Here is a 21,489-nt window from a genome sequence, read left to right as displayed (position 1 = left end):
TTCATAGGAAAATAGTTAAATCAAGCTCCCATTTAACTGATAGCTAAGAAGAATTTCTGCAAGAACTCATGTAAGAATTTTTGCAGGAAGAACTTCTTTTGCCAAATATACATTAAATAAACCTTTCATTTCCTAATCAAGCAGTGAACTAGCTTTATTGAATTATTTGGAAGGCAATGCCACCTGCTATGTCCAAGGTGACGCTTCACATACCTGTTTATCTTTTCTCCTTTGTCTCCAAATCAGGAGATGCGAACCATCTTCTTAAATCCAAAAAGACCTCAAGGAAAGAAAATATTGACATGAAGTCTGAGAATTCTGGAATGGGAAGATACTTTAATTTGGAAGATTCAGAAATAGCAACAGTCACTAAACAAGATGGAAAAGACAGTAGCCAAGCAGATATCAGGTAACCTAAAGTAAAATGTCATACAGACTCTTCCCAGCAGCCTGTAAGCAATTGCCAGGGCATTAGTATAAGGAAGTGAGAATTCTTTTGGAAGAACAAGATGAACCAAAATAATGCATGCTACTAGTACCTTTCTGTTTTAGTACTCTCTTCCTTTTCTCAAATAAACTAGAGTTACTTTTTATAGTTTCAAAATAATTGAAAAGAAGAATTGATCTGATTCTCTTGTTCATATTACTTAGTATCCTTTAACTGAATGATTTTATGATTAAAATAGGCACTTCCCTTAGAGGAGGGGAGAAAAAAAATATAATTGGCCACATGCCCAGAATTTAAGAATCCTAATGCAATTTACTGAAAGATATTCCTTGAAGTTTTGGTAAAGCCAGGAATGAGATGGGATGCTCCTCAGGTCTGTGCTTTGAGTTGGGTCTCTATTAGTTAGTTATCTGAGTAGAACAAAAGTCTGGTCTCAGATCAGCTGAAAGAAGAAGGAAAAGGTAGCATCTCCCCAAATGGTCATTGGGAATAAAGTGGCAAGTCTCATTGTTCTTAGGAGGATTGCAGCAACAAAGAGGGTTTTCTGTTGGGTTTTGGGTAATAAAGAGACTTGTGGTCTCAGATCGATGAGTATAGATAGATGGGGTGTCAGTATAGAGAAAATAAGCTCTGAGTTGGCACTATTGATGGCTACTCAGGGAAGAAAGGTAGCAGCTTATCCCAAGGGTGACTTGGAAGTTTTTTCTTTATATAAAAAGTTCATATTTCTGCTACATATTTGGAATGTTTAAAATTTTTGGTTCCCAGGGATTCTAGGGAATGGCTGTCTGAATAGGATGAACATAGGATTGAAAAAACTTGTCTTTCTTATCTCCACTTAGGATGCAGAGATCTATTATCTAAGGAACTAAGGTGCAACAAAAAATCACTTGGGCAGAGATAAACATTATCATAATTTTAGAAACAGGAAGAAATCTTCCCAACCATTTTGAATATCAGACAAAATAATGCAATTGCAGTCCATTGCATGATCCAGCAGAAAACAATCAAAGTATCCTAAAGATTTTTATTTTCTTTTTGACAAGCTTTTCCACTGTAAAGAGGAATAGCTTTGAAGCTTGCTCTTTGAGGGAGAATGATAGAACTTTTGCTTTAAGGAATTATATAGTTGATATAGTTCTAGCAAGTAATATAATTTAACTTACTAGAATACCATTTTCACTTTTAAAAATGCTAAACACAGACATATCCTCATGTACATTATGAAGTGGGAGTAGATAGAACTATAGAGATCAGAGAGTATGGAATGATTTGCTTAAGGTCATGTGATAGGATTGGGGTTCAAATTTTGATTCTACTACCTATTTTTGTGATAATGAACCAATCACTTAATTTCCTTGGGCCTTAGATCCCTCATAAGGTAATTGGATTAGATGATCTCTAAAGACCCTAAAATTCCAAATCTTTCAATCCTTTGAAGGCAACTGCCCTACCTTCCAGTGCAGTTTCATTGTTTATTCTGTTTCCCTCCTTCTCCTTGAACTAAGATTGCTCAATGAGGACATAAAAGTCAAATTCCTGCTGTGTTATAAAGGAGAAAAAGATCAATGGACTTGCAAAAGGTCATATAACTAGTAAGCAGCAGTAGAGAGTCAAGCCTAGGGCTTTTCATTCCAAATCCAGAGCTCTTTTTAGTACCATGTTGCCTTTAGGAGGCAGCCAGTAGTTATGGGGACATCCAATAAAAGTATATCTAACCTACAACAGGGGATAATTCTCTAATTTTATTATTCAACATTTTGCTTATTTAAATTGTTTTTTTCAGGAGGGCTTGTATCAACCAGTCTTTGTTCTATTCATCAGAAAGATGCTAGACTTTACTTAGTTTAATTTTGAGAAGAGTATGTCAAATACTCATGGTATTATTTTTAAATATTATTGATAACTGTTTATTGATTAGTTCTTTATGTTTCTTTTCTATTTCAATTGACATTCCAGTTGAGTTATAATTTCTCTTTAATTTAATCTCTTTCTCCAACTAGTTCAGTTGATGAAAGAACAGATGATCCTACCAAGGAACCTAGGCAACCAAGAAAGGACCAAATTCCTTTTTCTTTTTCCCAGGTGAGCCTGTTTTCAAAGCCTCCAGGTATTCTACAGCTAATAAGACTTCAGTAGTCCCTAAAAGTGCAACCTGCCTTTATTTACCAAGATTTAGTTGGATTATAAATTCAATTACAGAGATGCATATATGATTCAACATTAGGAAGACATTATTAATAATTGAGTTGTTAATCATTAATAATCATATTAAAAAGACAATACTCCTCTCCCCCACCTCACCAAAAAACCCTCACATGCTTATATCAATGGATGCAGAAGAATTCCTTAACAACATACAATTTTCATTTATGCTAAAAACTATAAAGCATAGGCATAGAAACATTTTAATATGAAAAACTATATACCTAAAATCCCAAACTAATATCATATTTAATGAAAAGACATTAGAAACTTTCCCAATAAATACAGGAATAAAGAAAGATAACTCCTTTTCTCTTTGGTTATTTGTTAGGAACATTAGTGATAATAATAATAAAAGCGAAGGCAATTAAAATCACAAATAGGCAAAGATGAGATAAAAACTATTCCTCTTTGTTGATAATTCAATGATTTGCAAAGAAAGTTCTAGAGAATCAGCAAAGAAACTAACTGAGACAATAGTTTCAGTAAAGTAGCAGGATACAAAAATAAAAACCCACAAAAATCAATAACACTTCTATTCAAAAATAACAATTTAGGAGAAGAAAACAAGGATATCCCATTCAAAATAAATACAAATTGCATGCAATATATGGTAATCAATCTATTAAGATATACCAAAAACTTTATAGATACAATTATTATTCTTTAAAGAAAAAATGACATATAATTAGAAGGATATTAGATTTTAAGTTCCTTGAAAGAAAATATTGTCTTTTGTCTCTTTTTGTGTCCTCAGCACTTAGCATAGTGTCTGACAAATAGTAGGTGCTTCATAAATATATATTGAATTAAATAGTTATTATAATGGTTGGACAGCACCAGTATGATAAAAAATGAGATGATGCTACCTAAATTGATTTGCAGATTGAGTGCTATAGCAATCAAAATATCAAAGAGATTAGACTAGTCAAATAATAAAATTCATTTAGAAGAATAAAAATTTCAGAATCTCAAGGGAAATAATTTTTAAAAAGTAGAAATGAAGGATATGTAGCACTTCCTGATTTCAAATTTTGCATAAAGCAATAAAGTTATTTGGGATTGACTAAAAATAGAAAAGTAGATTAGTAGAAACTGCTGTATGATAAATAATCAGAAACCAGTGAATCCAGTAACTTAGTATTCAAGAATATTAATTAAACCCAAGAATATAAATTACTTAAGGAAAAATTATCTTTTTGACAAGAACTGCTGGGAAAATTAGAGAGCAGTTTGGCAGAAATTGGGTTTATTCCAACAGCTTACATTATACTGTAATAAGTTCAAAATTAATTTGTGACCTGAATGTTAAAGGTCACACCATAAAAAAAAATAGAAGAGAATTTTGGCTATAACAACCAAAGGAGGAATAAAGAAGATTCTTAAAAATGAAATAGATTATGTAGATTATAGGATGAGAAAAGCTTTTATAAAATAAATGATAGGAAAGGATCAAGAATAGGAAAAAGTGATTGATTTTGGGGGAAAATCTCTTTACAGCAAACATAAAATAAGATTCTGATATCCAGGGCATATAAAGAACCAACACAAATATGTAAGACCAAGAATCATTTCCTAGTAGTTAAATGGTGAAAGAATGTGAACAAGAAGTTTTCAAAAGAATTGAAAGCCAAAAATCATATAAAAGTTTGCCTCAGATTTCTAATATTAGGTAAAATGCAAATCAAAACAATTTGGAGGTTTTACCTTAAAACCAGAAAATTTTCAAAAAATGACAAAATCAGGATTTGGAATATCCATTATGAAAAGTAATTTAGAAATATGCTGAGTGTGAGTAAAATGTTTATATCCTTTGACCAGAGATCCTCCTAGTAGGAATATACTTTAAGGAGACCAGAGATAGTAAAGAAAGATCCTATATGGCAAAATAATTTTTGTTTTTATTTAATAGCCTTTTATTTACAGGATATATACATGGGTAACTTTACAGCATTAACAATTGCCAAACCTCTTGTTCCAATTTTTCACCTCTTACCTCCCCCTCACCCCCTCCCCTAGATGGCAGGATGACCAGTAGATGTTAAATATATTAAAACATAAATTAGATACACAATAAGTATACCTGACCAAAACGTTATTTTGCTGTAGAAAAAGAATCAGACTCTGAAATATTGTACAATTAGCTTGTGAAGGAAATCAAAAATGCAGGTGTGCATAAATATAGGGATTGGGAATTCAATGTAATGGTTTTTAGTCATCTCCCAGAGTTCTTTTTCTGGGCATAGCTAGTTCAGTTCATTACTGCTCCATTAGAAATGATTTGGTTGATCTCGTTGCTGAGGATGGCCTGGTCCATCAGAACTGGTCATCATATAGTATTGTTGTTGAAGTATATAATGATCTCCTGGTCCTACTCATTTCACTCAGCATCAGTTCATGTAAGTCTCTCCAGGCCTTTCTGAAATTATCCTGTTGGTCATTTCTTACAGAACAGTAATATTCCATAATTTTCATATACCACAATTTATTCAACCATTCTCCAACTGATGGGCATCCACTCAGTTTCCAGTTTTTAGTATGGCAAAATAATTATAAAAGTTTTTTTATGTAGTAGTAAAGAATTGTAGATGCCTATTGACTGGGACATAGACAAGCAAATTATAGTGTGTAAATGTAATGGAAAATTATTCTTGCATCATAAGAAATTACCATGAAGAATACAGAGAAGTATGGGAAGCATTTCAATAAATTGATACAAAATACAAATAAGTAGAACCAGGAAAAGAATATGCCCAATAAATACAACAATATAAATAGAAAGAATAACAACCAAAAAATAAAAACTGAACATTAAAACTATAAAAACATAATAACTAAGCTTATCCCTAAAAAAGAAATATGACTGTGTAATTCCCTTCCTTCTTTGCAGATGTGGAGGGATGTGACGTAATGAGAAATATACTGTAAAACTTATTCAATATATTTTGCTGAATTGCTTTTTCTTTTTCTTTTTAATTTTGTTTTTTTAAGGGATAGGATCTTTGGATAGGAGATAGGTGAAGGGACATATTGAAAGATAAAAGTGAGGCAAAAAAAAAAAAATCTCTGAAAAGCTAAAAACAAATCAAAAGTATAACTTCCCACTGCCTAACTATGAAATAGATATGGAGCCACATTTTTTAGACAACTATAAAAATTCACTTCTGTGTATATTTCTCAGTAGTATCAAAAGAATACACGGATATGGTTAATCTTTTAGTTTAAAAGGGAAAACTTTAAAGGACTTTTTCTTTATCTTTTACTTTGACTTTTCTCTTTTACTATGGTTTATAGAACTCAGAAATGAAGTTTGTCCCAGTGTTTCCACAATCAAAGAAATCTTTGACACAAAAAACTGAGAGAAAGAAAGAAACTTCTAGGAGTAAGAATACTAAACAGGTACAGCTCTGAAATATGCTATGTTGAAATCATCTTACTATTTGGCTAACACTACTGCCAAAATAATCTTTTTTGCTTTATGTGAATTATGTTGAGTTTTAAATGGTCAGTCTTTGCCCCTGAAAGTAGGTATACTTTAATATATACATGGAAACTTTTAAAATTAGTTAATTAATTAGTTTTGATGCCAGTTACATTCAAAACAATTTTTTTCATTTGTTTTAAAAACATTTGAGTTCCAAATTCTTTCTCTTATCCCCACTCTCAGCCCCCATTAAGAAACCATATTGCACTTTTTTTTTAAATAAAGGAATTTAGGATGGCTCTGTGGGAATCAAAAAAGACAAAACCAGGTTTATATACTTTTCTAATAGGTCACGTACAAAGATGATGAAAACCCAGTTTAGAGCCCTGTAATTAATCTTTTATTTTCAAGTTTTCTTGGGCCTGTGGCAGACTTATGGTCTTAAACATGAACAAGATACTGCTTTGAGTTATAGTTGCCGATGGTATTGATATCTCTGACTATGAATATTGCTGAAGAGAACTATAACTTTAAATATTTAAATTTAGCAACTCCCAATAGGAAAAAAAAAGTGAGGGAGACTCTTGTCAAAACCAAGTAGTTGAGAAAGGTAGTTCCCAGTGGCTTTGATGAAATTGGATGAAAATGTTTTATTGACCTGTAGTTGGTCAGTTATATCTCAAAGTATCACCAGAGTTATCAATTTGTTATGGACTTTGGTGGCTGTAAGGAACTAATAAAGAAGCAAGTATCTAGATACTAGATTCTGGAGACAGCAATAATTCTGTGTGAAAAAGGAAGAGAGGGCAGCTATTAACCTTCTGTGCCTATGCCCACTGGGTGCAGTCTTCTCATTCCAAGTAAGTACATTTTGTGATGTAGCTTCACATTTTGACCCCTTAGCTTAAGCCAGATGGTTCTATTCATTGTCATCCAGATATTCTTGGCTCATTCTTAGTTCTTCTTTAAACAGCTGTGGAAAGTATGTCCTCTCTTCCTTCTCTCTGGTTATTAATACACTAACTATTTTTCAAGAACAATGTGTATCCTATCTCTTCTATGCACAATGATCTTCTCACTTCACTTTTCATCAGTTCATATTAGTTTTGCCATGTTTTGTTTTTCCTGAAACCACTCCCCTCATTATCTTATAGCACAATAGTACTTCATCACAATCATTATGGACAATTTATTCAGCCATTTCCCAATTGATGAGCATTACCGCAATTTTCAATTCTTTGCTATCACAAAAAAAGCTGTTATAAAGGTCCTTTTCCTTAGGTACAGACCTAATAGTGGTATTGCTGGATCAAAGGGTATGCCTAGTTTTATAGCCCTAATTCCAGATTGCTTTTCAAAATAGTTCATTGTTCTACCATTGCTACTAATATATCTATTTTCCTTCATCCCTTCCAGTATTTGTCATTAATGATAGGTGTGAGGTGGTACCATAAAGTTGTTTTAATTTGCCTTTCTTAGCTCAATTGTGATTTAGAGCATTATTTCATTTTACTATTGATAGCCTTGATTTCTTTTTATAAAAACTACCTATTCATATCATTTGATCATTTATCAATTGGGGAATGGCTATAATTTTAAAATTTTGACTCAATTCTTTTTACATTTGAGAAATGAGACCTTTATCAGAGACACTTACTATAAACATTTTTTTATTACTTCATTGTCTGTAGTATCTTGCAAAATATAGTTTCCTTGATTTGGAGGCAGGTAAGTAGGCCTGGAGTCAGGAAGACTTGAGTTTAAATACAGTCTCAGACACTTATTAGCTCTGTGACCCTGGGTAAGTCCCTTAATTTCTGTTTGCCTTAATCCATTGGAGAAGGAGATTACACTCCAGTATCTTTGTCAAAAAAAAAAAAAAAACCCATGGATATTATGGTCCACAGTCAAAAAGTCAATTACAACTGAAATGACTGAACAAGTTTCCTATCTCTTTCAATTATGTGTGTTTTGCTTTGTCTAAGATCATCTTTGCCACCCTTTTTCTCTTCATTTATGCATAAAGCATAATAGATTCTTCTTCAGCCCTTCATTTCAACTCTGTATGTCTTTCTGTCCCAAGTGTTTCTCTCATTTCCCTCTGTTTATCCTTCTCTCCCGCTCTCTCTTTCTCCCTCTTTGTCTCTCTCGCTTTCCCTTCCTCTCTCCCTCCGAAAAATTTGGCTTTGATATTCTTATGAATTTTTATTTTGGGATCTCTTTCAGTAATATTTGGTGAATTCTTTCTATTTCTATTTTACCCTCTGAATCTAAGATATTGGGATAATTTTCCTTGATAATTTCTTAAAGTATGATGTCTAGGCTCTTTTTTCAATCCTGACAGGTAGTCCAATAATTCTTAAATTATCTCTCCTCAATCTATTTTCTAGGTTGAATGTTTTTTCAGTGAGATATTTCACATTTTATTTTTATTTTGTTTTGTTGTTGCTTGAAATGTCAAGGAGTCATTACCACTTGCCCAATTCTAACTTTTAAGGCGTTCTTTCCTTCAGTGAATTTTTGTGCCTTTTTTTTATCATTAGGCCAAATCTGTTTTTTAAGATATTTTTCTTCCTCTTTTTTTTGTGCCTCTTTTACCAAGCAGTTAATTCTCTTTTCATAATTGTCTTCCATCCCTCTTATTTCTTTTCACAATTTTTTCTCTACCATGCTTATCTTTTCAACTCTCCAGGAATTCTTTGCTGGTCTTGGTTCTAATTAGTATTTTTCTTTGAGGCTTTGTGGCTCTTTTCACATTTTTGTCTTCTAAGTTTCTTCCCTATCACAATAATAGCTTTTTATGGTCAATTTTTTGTTATTATTGTTTATACGTTTTCCTAGCTTATTTCTTCACTTTAAACTTTATGATAAAGTTGGGCTCTGCTCTCCTGGAAGTGGGAAGACACTGTGCCATGCCAAGATTCAGACTTTTTGTGCTGCTTTTTTTTCCTGAGATTTCAGAGATTGTTCTTAGGAGTCTATAAATTTTTGATGTTCCTAAAGTGTTGTTTTCCTGGGAGAGGTGTGGTCACTGCATTTCTGGTCTGTGCCCCAGTTTTTACCTAGGAAGTTTTTATCCCTGAACCCTCTGCACATTAGTAGTTCTTTTGTTCATGGAACTGATCAAGGGCCCATATATATAGTGCCAGCTCCTATAACCTCTTTTTAATGTTTTCTGATCCATTTACTGTCTCCAGGCTGAGAATTCCAGAAGCTGTTGCTATTGAGGCTACTTCTAAGGCTCACTACTGATGCTCTTACATGCCCCAGCGTGCATTCACAATGATGTTACAAACCTCTCCTTCAGCCTTCCTAAGTTGTCTTAGTCTGAAAAAAATGTTTCCCTCTGACCTTTTGTTGACTCTGCTATTCCAAAATTTGATTTGAGGTGTTATTTTAAAGTTGTTTAGAAGGGAGCATGTTGGGAGAGTTCAGTGAGGTCCCAGCCTGGACTCTGCTATCTTGGCTCTCATAGTGCTCATGGTTGGCACTACTTATATGGGGCTTAACATTTTCTTTGTTTTTTTTTTTTTATGTGATTTTAAAAATTTTTTAGCTTTTTATTTACAAGATATATGCATGGGTAATTTTTCAGCATTGACAATTGCAAAATCCTTTGTTCCAATTTTTCCCTTTCTTCCCCTCCCTCCCTCCCCCAGATGGCAAGTTGACCAATACATGTTAAAACATTTAACATTTTCTTTGGTTCCCACCTAGATTTTCTTAATACAGGGAACTCCAGTGTAGAAACTAATGCAGATTGGTAACTCCTCTGTAACTTACAGACTTGAAGAATTTTATACTAAGTTTATTTGTTTGACCATAATTCTAAAATATCAGAGGCAAGACTTAATCTAGGTATTTGAAAATCAGCCTCTTTCCACCAAATCACACTACCTTTCTCTTATCACAAGATATCTTTTTTTTAAATTATCTAATTATTCATATGCATGATTCTTTTACCCCTAGTTGGATTGTTAGCTCCTTAAGGGCAAGAGTATATCATATATCTATAGCATCAACATAGTGCCTTGAACATAGTAGGCACTCAATATATTATTAATGATTGATATAATTTGACCATTATGATTAGTTTCTGCTTGTATATGTCTCATTCCTAATCCCATCCCTGATTTCATGTGTATATGAGGATATTTCAATGATTTCACATGAATAATAGATAATATTGGTTGCCTCCTCAAGGAATAAGGGAGAAGGGAGAAAATTTGGAACTAAAATTTTAAAAAATGAATATTAAAATGTTTAAATTGTTATTGGGAAATGTTTAATAGAATAAATTTTAAAATGTATTTTAAAAAAGAAAATAGGTCAAAGATCTACTCAATACTCCCAAATTTCTAATTTTTTCTCTATAGATAATGTTTCTGGAATCTAATTATCAGAAGGCAGAAAATATTCGATTTGATGAGCCTTTGGTAGCAGCTATCCAGGAAGACAGGAAGTTGGAAGATCAAAAGCAAAAGGAATTTTTGATTACTGAAATGAATGATGTTGGTAGTGGGAGAGTTCTACTTTTTCAGGAGCATGACAGCCAAAATCCCTTGAAGCCCACAGATGGAAACCATTATATTGTTGCTGGTACATTCAACAATACTCCTCAGGAGATGGGAAGTATAACCCTTGTGCAAGAAAGAACTAACAAAGAGTATCTTTCAGAAGAAATGACAAATACTTTGAATGGCAAAAATCCAGAAAGCAAGAATTTAGAATCTGACTCCCTTGATGAAATGGAAATGAACAGAATACCGATGTATGAAAATTTGCCTGTAGGCAGCCACAGCCAAAAAGAAGCAGCCCAATTAAGCAATAATACTTCAAAAATACAACAGAAGAGACCTCTATTAGACAGAAAAGCCACCCACAAAGGTGATATTGCTCCAGAGGAAGTAGGAATTTCAACCACATACAAGTTTATAGAAGGTTTAGATAGTGATGACTTCCCTGAAGGACAAGAAAAGAGGGAAGAAAGTAGCTTGCCCATGATTCCATCAGATTATAACTTATCATCTGCTAGAGAACAAAGTACAGACAAGCAGGATCTTCGGGACAATGCTATAGAACAGGGGTGCCTTGATAATATGCCACAATCCAACAAGACAAACCAAAATGCAAAATTCAGCCATGACAGCCGAGAGTCCAAGATGTTTAGAGAAGAATGTCTTAGCAACTCATTTTTCACAGATACTGACTCAAAAGTAATCACATTTATTTCTGAATCCAAAGGGATGGCACAGGTTACTAAGACTAGCCAGCCTATCAATGGAAACACTGGAGTCCCTTCCTTTTATAGTAGGAACTCTTCTGTCAAGGTCTTGCTGGAAGGAACTCTTTATACTGAAAAGGATAGAGAAGAGGCAAGACATGAAAGTGAGCCATCTGAAGACATTAGGGTGGTCTCAGACAATTCAGCTTCTATTGTATTGACTCCTAAGGATCTTATACCTAAGATTGAACACAAAGATACCATAGTTCTAGCCCCGGAAAAAGAGAATTTATATCCAATTGTGGAACAGAAACAGGTAACTACCAGCACTGATCAAAAGGAAGTGAGTCAGCTTTCAGGGACAAGCATCACATCACCTTGGTTGATAGATTTGGTGGATGAAAAGGAACCTAGCTTAAGTAACATCAGTGGAAGAAATGAGCAAAACCTTGGTATCAAGGAAAGCAATCTGTCAGTTAGTACTGCCTGTTTGTTCATGGGGAAAGAGATAATAGCTGATCCTGTCAAAGAAACTGAGACCAATGTTAGCAGTCGAAAATCCCCTTCTGTGGAAAAGAAAGGTTTGTCTGAAAGAAGATCTAATTCTGAAGATCATAGTGATTGGGGAGAATCCTTAGCTCTGGAACTGGATTTTTTGCCAGACAGCCAGATACGTGACGCTCTTGATGATCCTAACTTTGGATTTTCATCTGAGCAAGTAAGGCCTTCTACATATTATATCCAGATAGTCATTGACATTGATTCAATTAAATTTGAACATTTGTGATTTTTTTCTCTATGCAGTTACTGTATGGTGGTTATTTCTCACATAACTCCAGATTATTAACCTTTTATTATAATAATTTAATGTTTTCCATTTGTATAGCAAAAAAGTTTAAGTGATTAATATTTTGGATATCATCCAGTACATGGTAAATTCCTATGGTGATGGATGAAGTGAAAAATAATTTTCTATAACCTATAGTCATTCTATAGGTTATAGAAGGTTTAGATAGTGATGACTTCCCTGAAGAACAAGAAAAGAGGGAAGAAAATAGCTTGCCCCTGATTCCATCAGATTATAACTTATCTGATGTTATATCTGATCTGATATCTGATAATATCTCTATGATCTGAATCTTTCTATATATGCATATATGTGTATGTATCTATGTATCTATGCATATATATATCTGTGTATGTGTATATATATATATATATATATATATCACCAATGAGACATATTTTTATATATGTCCCTTATTTCTATGCTAAATCAATCACAGGATTTTGAAGAACCCATAGGCAGCAAAAAATTATTTATTTTGCCATCTTGAAGTATATCAGAAAGCAAACTAAATACTGTCTCATTCACCATGTGTCTAGAATTTGGTATGACCCCTTAATTCCTACAATTTTCTTCTGCCAAATCTGGAATGAAGAATTTACTTAGACATTTGCTTTTTGATTATCTTGAGATATTTACAAGTGGAAAACATGTATCTGATCACAGAAAATGGTATTAGTGATAGGAAAAGAGGATTAGCTACAGACATTTGATTCCTTGTTTTTGGAGAACAATTTTTTGAGTCCTGTTGGGATTCTTTTGGCACTTCACTTCCTTTAAGGCTCTAACAACAGAACAAGAACATAATTAAACAAATGTTGGCTTTTATTGCTATTGACTCAGTGCCAGCCATCTGTGCTTACTTGCCTGGACAAATGGAAGTATTATATTTGGTAAATCATATAGGAAGAGTGAAGGATCCTTGGACACTTGATAAATCAGAATCGACTGGAGTACAATTCATCTTTCTGTTTCTAGGCTCTTGCAGTCAACAAATGCTTGCCTGCATCTCCTTGATTCATCCCTTGTACAAAGCAAGATTCCCTCTTGTCCACTCACTAGTCATAAACTGCCATATATACACTGCCATCTGTAATTTACTTTACTTTGCAGTGATAAGCAATGTATTTTATATATTTGAGCCTCAGTTTTCTCATCTGTATAGTGGAAAAAGAGTTACCTTACCAGGTTGACCAAGGTAAACCCCTCTATGTGCACAAGTTATCCCAATTCATACTTCTCCTGAATATTATTTATTTTATCATCCCTCCTCTTATTAACCTTCATTTTCTCCCTGTCTACTGATTTCTTTCCTAAAACATGCCTAAAAACATGCCTATCTCTCCCCGATCCTCAAAATGTCTCACTTGATCCACCTATCCCAGCTATTATCCTATACATGCAAAGATAGTTTTCAACATTTACCTTTGCAAAATTTTGTCTTCCAAATTTTTCTCCTTCTATCTACCCACTCCCTAAGACAGCAAGCAATTTGATAAAGGTTAATTCTTCTTCTAATTATATTTCCAAATTTGAACAATTAAACTTCTTGAAAAGCCCTTATGTAGTCAGTGGCTTTACTTCCTTCCCTTTCCCTTTCTCCTTAATTCTTTGTAACCTGGCTTCCAATTTCATCATTCAACTGAAATTTCTCCCCCCAAAGTTACCAGTGTTCTTTTAATTGCCAAATCTAATAGAATTTTGTTAATCTTCATTCTTCTTGAGCTATCTGGAGACTTTGTTGATCATCTTCATAGCCTCTAATCTTCTCTACATTACTGTCTCCTCGTTCTCCTATTTGTCCAATCATTGCTTCCCACTCTTCTTTGCTAGATCTAAATCCAGGTCATTAGGTCCAAAACAGAATTCACTATCTTTACTCCTAAGTTCTCTCCTCTTTCTAATTTTCCTATTTTTGTGAAAGAACCACCATCCTAGTCATGTAGGATTACAGTTTTGTCGTCATCTTTGACTACTGACTACTGTTGACAACTTTGACTTTCTGCCCCTATCCCATATCTAATTAGTTGTCAAGATTTGTGATTTCTGCCTTCTTAATTGTAAAGATGTTGTCACCACCCTGGTGCAGGCTCTTGTCACCTGAATAATTGCAGTAGCCTGCTGATGGGACTGTTCACTTCGAGTCTCTCCATTTTCTAATCTATCTTCCCTTTAGCCACCAAAGTTATTTTCTAATGTGCAGGTCCAGGCATGTCACTCTACTCTGGATGTGATTGTTTTAAAATAAGCTTATGTGTGTATTTTTTAATAAATCAGGGCAGCCTAGTCTCTCAGCTCAAAGGGAAGGAAAGAGCTGGCTAAGATAGAGGAGTAAGTAGGTTTTCTGCTTCTTTTCTTTACTAAAGAGCTAAAGTTTGGCAGAGTCCAACCTTAAGAAAATAATCATATTTTCCCATATGTCATTTAGCCTATTTTAAAGTGAGTGTTTAATGTGGAACTTGGCTAACTTTGCCATATAGAGGATAAGACTTCTCATTTTTGTCTCATTGAGAAGGTTAAGGGCATTTCCTGGACTGTTCTATATGAATTCACTCCTCACTGAAGATAATTCGACTGCCTCAAGGTATTATGAATCTGAGTTTTCCTTTTTATTGATTAGACAAGGGAGCAGAGACTCAGTTGGAGAGGAGAAACCCTTCTTACTCTACCCAGTGGGTAGGAGGGTTGCCTGTGGAAACAGTCCTGACTCAGTTTGGTAAGTTTGCTCTGGTAGTACTCTAAATCCTAACTTCACCTAGGGATGGTTAAATGGTGCTATTTTTAAAAGATCATTATGCTTTCATAAAGGTAAATGATAAGGAAAGAAGCTGCTGTTTGAGTAATTGGTGATGGTAATAGCATCCAGAAATTAGGATTCCTGAGTTTTATTGTTACTTTCAGCAGTGACTTGATAAGAATGAGTCACCTAGAACAGCGTTTTCTAACCAGTACGTGCTTGAACTAGTTCCCAGAAAACCTTTACAACCAAAGTTTTTTGCTTCATAAGACCCATCCACTTAAAAAACTGACTATTCTGTCTTGTTCCTTTTAGGCTTCTTCTCCCCAGCTCTCAAGTCTTGTCCTATGAACTTCTGAAGGTTTAATAGATTGTAGGATCTATTTTCCTAGAAAGAGACGATATTAGGGATTGTAATAATATCTCTTTTCCTATAAAGGGACGATATTGGGGATTGTAATAATAATCTCCTATAACAGAAGACCTATAAAAGAAGGACATATATAATATATGTTTGAACAATAAATATAGAAGAGAGTTGGTCAGAATGTGGATCAAAGCATAGTATTTTCACCTTTTTTTGTTGTTTGTTTGCTTGTTTTTTTCCTCTTTTTATCTGATTTTTCTTGCACAGCATGACCAAATGTAGAAATATGTTTAGAAGAATTGCACATGTTTAACCTTTATTGGATTTCTTGCTGAGTAAGGGAGGAAGGAAGGGAGGGGAGGGAAAAGGGAGAAAAATTTGGAACACAAGGTTTTGTAAGGGTGAATGTTAAAAACTATCTTTTGAATGTATTTTGAAAAATAAAAAGCTTTTATTAAAAAAGGAAGAAGTCAGTCAGTCAACAAGCATTTTTAAAGCACTTCCTATATATCAGTGGGGATTAAACACTGGGGATACAAAGACAGATAAAAACATATTTTCCTGTTCTCAAGGAGTTCCCATTCTAATAGGGTGGCAGTATGCAAACAACTATGACAAATGATAGATAGACATCTATTATCTATATAGACAGGGAAATGAAAAGTAATTTATGAGGCAGGGAACTAGGGAAGAGGGACTGGAAAAGGACTATTTCAGAAGGTGGGATTTGGAGTGTCTTGAAGGAGGCCATATAATTCAGTAGGCCAAGATGTAGCACAGTTTAGGGCTATGGAACGTAGTGGGCTAGGAACAGTAAGAAGGCCAATGCCACTGAGTCACGAGTGGTAGAGAGGGGGAAATTATAAGAAGATAGAAGGGGGCCAACCTGAGAAGGTTTTTTTTTTATAGTTGACTGGGAGGTAATCAGAAGTTTCTTGCATAAGTGCAGGTTGGGTGACAAGGTAAGATGTGGACTATAAAGGAAGATCACTTTGACAGATGAGTGGAGGATGGCCTGAAATGGAGAAACTTAAAGACAGGGAGACCAACCAGCAGTTTGTTGTAGTTATCTAGGTGTGAAGTATGAGGACCTGCATTAACAGACATATAACTATGAGAGTGGAGAGAGGTTAAGAAGGTAGGAAAAACAAGACAACTGGAAATGATACATGACAAGGAATGTGGAGACAAGGAGACCCCAAAGTTGTGAACCGGGTTGACTGGATGGGTGGTGGTACCTGCCTCAGAAATAGCAAAGTCTGGAAGAGCCATGATAATTGTAGCAGTTACAGCTTTAATATTTTAATCCCCCCAGGTGTGAACTCAGGAAGCAGCAGGAGGATGGAGTGGGGGAGAGATCCCTTTTCAGGAAAGGCTGAAAGTGTCTAGTAGACATTTGGGGGTGAAGTAAAGGTTAGAGTGGGATGATTGTTCAAGCCTTGATCACCCTCTGGTGGCCAGAGGGTCAAGTGCAGTTTGTAGAAATTTGTAGATACCTGGTGTTCAAAGAACTCGGCTTAGTGGGTCCCAATCAGATGGCTGACTTGATTGTTGCATTCTGAATCTCTCTTGACAAGATTTTAACAGAAATGAGAGCTATCTCCCTGTATGTTTAAAAAAAGTCTTGGCCTAGTTAAACCAAAGGATCACACTAGGTTCTTTGGAAGGATATAAAACAAATAGAATAATAATATATTCTCTCTGCCACCTTTATGTCCAGTAACCCAGAATAAACTGAGAGGACTTGAAGTAAATTAGGAGGTAGCATAGACTCTTGGATCTGAAACCAGATTCAGCATTTGTTCTTTGAGTAGTGAATAATGAAGCAGATGTGACAAATATTTTTAGTAAGCTTTGGGGCATAGAGTGCTTTAAGTGCTTTCATCAAAATAACTTCTTAAGTTATTGGGTGGGTAACAGGTATTATCATTATTATAGATGTGTTCAGAGAATATTAGTGACTTAGTTATGGTCACATAGTAAGTGTTGGAAATAGTACATGAATCTAGTATACTTTTCTACATCTTTTTAAAAGAGGTTTTTTTTTATTATATATATTTTTAATTACCAGAAATCCAATTTCTCTTTCTTCCTTCTTAACAGCAGTTGATAAAAGAAAACCAAATCCCACTATCAGTACATGTGATCAAGGAAAACAAATCTGCATTGTCTGTGTCCAAAAAATCAAAAACAAAAACATGTCTCATTCTGTCCTCTGAATCCTTCACTTCTCTATCAAGCAGTAGCTAGCATGTTTCATCATGAGTTCTTTGGAGTTGTGGTTGGTCATTATGTTGATCAGAGTTACTAAGTTTTTCAAAGAAGTTTGTCTTTACAGAATTGTTGTCTTCATATAAATCATTCTTCTGCTTCTGTTTCTGCTTAAATTGACTCAGTATCAGTTGTAAAAGTCTTCCCAGATTTTGTTTTTTAACTATTCCATCCATTCCTTGTTTCTTTTTTTTAACATGTGAAGTTGTGCAAAATATATTTCCAAATTAGTCATGTTATAAACGAAAACACAGATAAAAAAAACATAAGGCAACTTTTAAAAAGTATGCTTTGAGTCTTATTCCATCAATTGTTTCTTCGGAAATAGACAGCATCCTGTCTTTCCCATTCCTTATTTCTTATACTACAATAGGGCTCCATCACATTTAGATACCATAATTTATTCAACCATCTGCCAATTGATGGATACCCTTTTAGTTTTTAGTTCTTAGCCACTAAAAAAAATAGCTAAAATTTTTATGCAGAATAAAAGTTTGTTTTGCTTAGGACAATCCTCACCTTAACTTACCCTCTTTCTACTTCTCCTTTCTTCCTTTTTCCTGTTCTCATTTTCCTCCTGTGTGTATGTGTTCTTATCTTTTTTGACCAGTTCAGCTTAAAATGTCAATTGCTTTCCAACCCCTTGCTCATTTTTATAACCTTCTACTTTGCGTATCTCATTGAAAGATACTTTTTCTAACTTTCCTTTCTCTCCATAGTTTATTCCACTTCCATTCTCCTTCTAAGATCATCAAGACATCACAGAACCATTTCTAGGTCTTCTAATTGGACTCTTCCTATGACTCCTGATGATTATTTGGGCTCAAAGGGGGCACATATGTATCACTTCCCCATATTAGATTTTAGCAGTTTCTCTTCGTTTAGTCCCTTATGATTATTCTGTTGTGTTTACCTTTTTTTGGTTTCCTTTTAATTCATGCGTTTGCAAAGTCTCTATTGCAGCTCTAGTCTTTTATCAATACTATTTGGAATTTATCTATTTTGCTAGATAAGCTGTTCTTGATTTATAAGTCTTTAATCCATTGCTTTCTGGATTATGGTATTCCAAGATCTTCTTTATGGGAACTACTGAATTATGTATAATTCTGACTGTAACTACTCAATACTTGAATTCTTTTGTAACTCAGCCTTTTCTTGGTATATCCAGCTCTAATATAGAGATATCCTCCAGGACCTTTTGAGCATACTCGCTTCCTTCTGCTCCTAGAAATGCGCCTGGAGTTGTTTATTCTGTTCTGTTTCTTCTCTTCAGTTTCAGGTAATTCTTACAAATCGGGAATTAAGAGCTATGGCTTTTACCAGATTACAGGTGGCACAGAAGCTAGAAGAAGTCAGGGGACCTAAGACTCAAGTTCCCAGCCTGAGACCTGGGACTGAGCTTTATGGGAATCTAGCTAAACTATGAACCTGATCTTCTCCCTTCTCCTTCCCCCAGCTTTTCTCCCCAAGAACTGAGGTACTGCCTATAGAAGGCACTCCCTGAATTGGGAGGGCAAGTTTGTTTATTTCTGACGTGTAAAAGCTAATCTGATTGTTACTGACCAAATGGAACTAGAGTGCGAGGACTACTCTTATTACACTTGGAGAATACCATCATGTATGGGCTGGAGCTGATGGCAAAGATTTTGGCCCCCAGTTCCCTGAATGGGGAATGGAGATCTGAGCCCTAGAATGGCCATAAACTATTGTGGTACACTTTCTTTCTGGCTGTTTGTAGTGTTTTGTTTTAACCTGGGAGCTCTGGATTTTGGCTATAATATTTCCAGGAGTTTTTCATTTGGAAGTTTCTTTCTTTTCTTTTTTTTTTTTCTTTCTTTTTTCTTTTCTTTTTTTTTCTGAAGCAGTTGTGCTTAAGTGATTTGCCCAGGGTCACACAGCTAGGAAGTTTAAGTGTCTGAGACCAGATTTGAACTCAGGTCCTCTTGACTTCAGGGCTGGTGCTCTATCCACTGCACCACCTATTTGCCCTTGGGAGTTTCTTTTAGGCAAGACTGGGAGAATTTTTCACTTTCTGATTGGCCCTCTGGTTATTTTCTTTTTAACACTTCTTGAAATATGATGTTTAAACTCTTTTTTAAAAGTTTTTTATTTTCAAAACATATGCATAGATAATTTTTCAACACTGACCCTTGCATAGCCTTGTGTTTCAGATTTTCCCCTCCTCCTCCCATCCCCTCCTCTAGATGGCAAGCAATCCAATATATGTTATACATGTTAAATTTAATATGTGTAAACATATTTATACAATTCTCTTGCTACACAAGAAAAATCAGATCAGAAAGGAAAGTAAATGAGTAAGAAAACAAAATACAAGCGAACAACAACAAAAAGAGTGAGAATGTTATGTTGTGTCTATATTCAGTTCCCACAGTTCTCTCTCTGGATGTAGATGACATGCTTCATCACAAGATCCTTGGAACTAGCATCAATCATCTCATTGCTGGAAAGAGTCATGTTCATCAGAATTGATCATTGTATAATATTGATATTGCCATGTACAATGATCTCCTGGTTCTGCTCAGCTCATTTAGCATCAGTTCATATAAGTCTTTCCAAGTGTCTCTAAAATCATTCTCCTGATTGTTTCTTATAGAAAACTATTCCATAACATTCATATACCAGAACTCTTTTATGATGATTTTCAGGTAGCCCCAATGATTCTTAAATTATTTCTCCTCTAGCTTTTCTAGATCACTTGTTTTTGCTATGAGATTTTATATTTTCTTCTTTTTTGGTCTTTTTTATTTTAAGATTTTTTTGTCTTGTGGAATCATTAGCTTCTTTCTGTCTTGGTCCATTCTAATTATCAGAAAGTTTGTTGCTTGGCAAAGTTCCATACTTCTTGTGCCAAGCTGTAATTGCCTTTCCAATTCTTTCTTCCGTAGCTTTCATTTCTTTTCCATTTTTCCCCTCTTAATATTCTCATTTGATTGATAAAAACTTTTTTTTAAAATTCTTACTTAATGACTTTTAGAAATTCTAGCTGAATTTGCAGGGTTCCCAAAATGAGCCACCTCAGCTCCTGAAATAAAACAATAGTGAATACCTCCAAGTAAGGAACAGCAGGACCAGCCCAAGCTATTTTCTTTGAGGTTTTGCTTATAAATGTTTGAGTCAATCTTTTCTTTTGGGCTTTTTGTCTTGAGCATCTGTTACTTTAATAATTATTTATGAGTAATTCTTATTTTGTTTGTTCATTCTTTCAGCCTACTTCTTGACTTTGGGCCTGGCTCTGTGTATTTCTGGGAAGATTATTTGGGCTGCTCTTGCTACTACTTTCTTAGGATATTGAGTGTTATGTTATTCCAGGATATTAAGGACAGTTCAGGCTGGAGACCTATGTATTCAGTGTTCCCAAATTGATCTGATATGGGCAAAGTTTGATTGTCGTCCACTGGTCTGAGCTCTGTGATTTTTGAACATAGATTTGGATCTGAGCAACGGTTTGGCTTGGGATCCCTGCCCTGGTTAGTGCCCTGTAAATTTCACATGACTAGAAACTGGAACTGAGATCCTGCTCAGCTCATTGGTTCCAAGTTACACATCTGCTGCTTGTTTCTGATTTTGCCCCTTGCTTGGTATATAGCCTAGGGCCTGCAACAGCAGCTTACCCTGGATTGCTGTCTCTAAGATTGGGTTTTCTCACAGTCTGTCCTGGATCTATGATCTGAAACTCAGTTGTGAGTGACCGAGATGCCAGGTGGCTCTTGTTCCTGCTTCATACACAAATATAGGCTCCTCTATGCCGGACCTAAGATCTATTTGCTTTGATTTGTTATATGGTTTGGGGTAGACCATCACCCCAGGGTACAGAGACTTTTTTTTTTTAATTTTCTGATCATGATTCATTCTGGTAAATTTTTAGATCCACTTAAAGGAGTTGGCTCTTCTTCCTGCTACTCTTATCTCTGTCTCCCACACTGCCTTTGTATGGTCTTGTGATTA

At 34.8% G+C, this 21,489-nt stretch overlaps 1 protein-coding gene across 1 annotated transcript in view; it reads left to right on the top strand.

Annotated features, from left to right (window-relative positions):
• Positions 1 to 21,489, top strand: part of C1H19orf57 (chromosome 1 C19orf57 homolog) — a 38,103-nt gene that overhangs the window by 10,887 nt on the left and 5,727 nt on the right. Inside the window, exons 3-6 of the mRNA XM_023496768.2 lie at positions 247 to 409; positions 2,452 to 2,533; positions 5,948 to 6,052; positions 10,454 to 12,019. Of these exons, the coding sequence (XP_023352536.1) occupies positions 247 to 409; positions 2,452 to 2,533; positions 5,948 to 6,052; positions 10,454 to 12,019 (1,916 nt within the window). The remainder of the gene's footprint in view (positions 1 to 246; positions 410 to 2,451; positions 2,534 to 5,947; positions 6,053 to 10,453; positions 12,020 to 21,489) is intronic.

The sequence above is a fragment of the Sarcophilus harrisii genome, chromosome 1 (genome assembly GCF_902635505.1).
Source record: "Sarcophilus harrisii chromosome 1, mSarHar1.11, whole genome shotgun sequence".
NCBI classification, from domain to species: domain Eukaryota; kingdom Metazoa; phylum Chordata; class Mammalia; order Dasyuromorphia; family Dasyuridae; genus Sarcophilus; species Sarcophilus harrisii.
The sequence above is the reverse complement of the archived record's forward strand: the minus strand, read 5'-3'. Positions and strand labels throughout refer to the sequence as shown.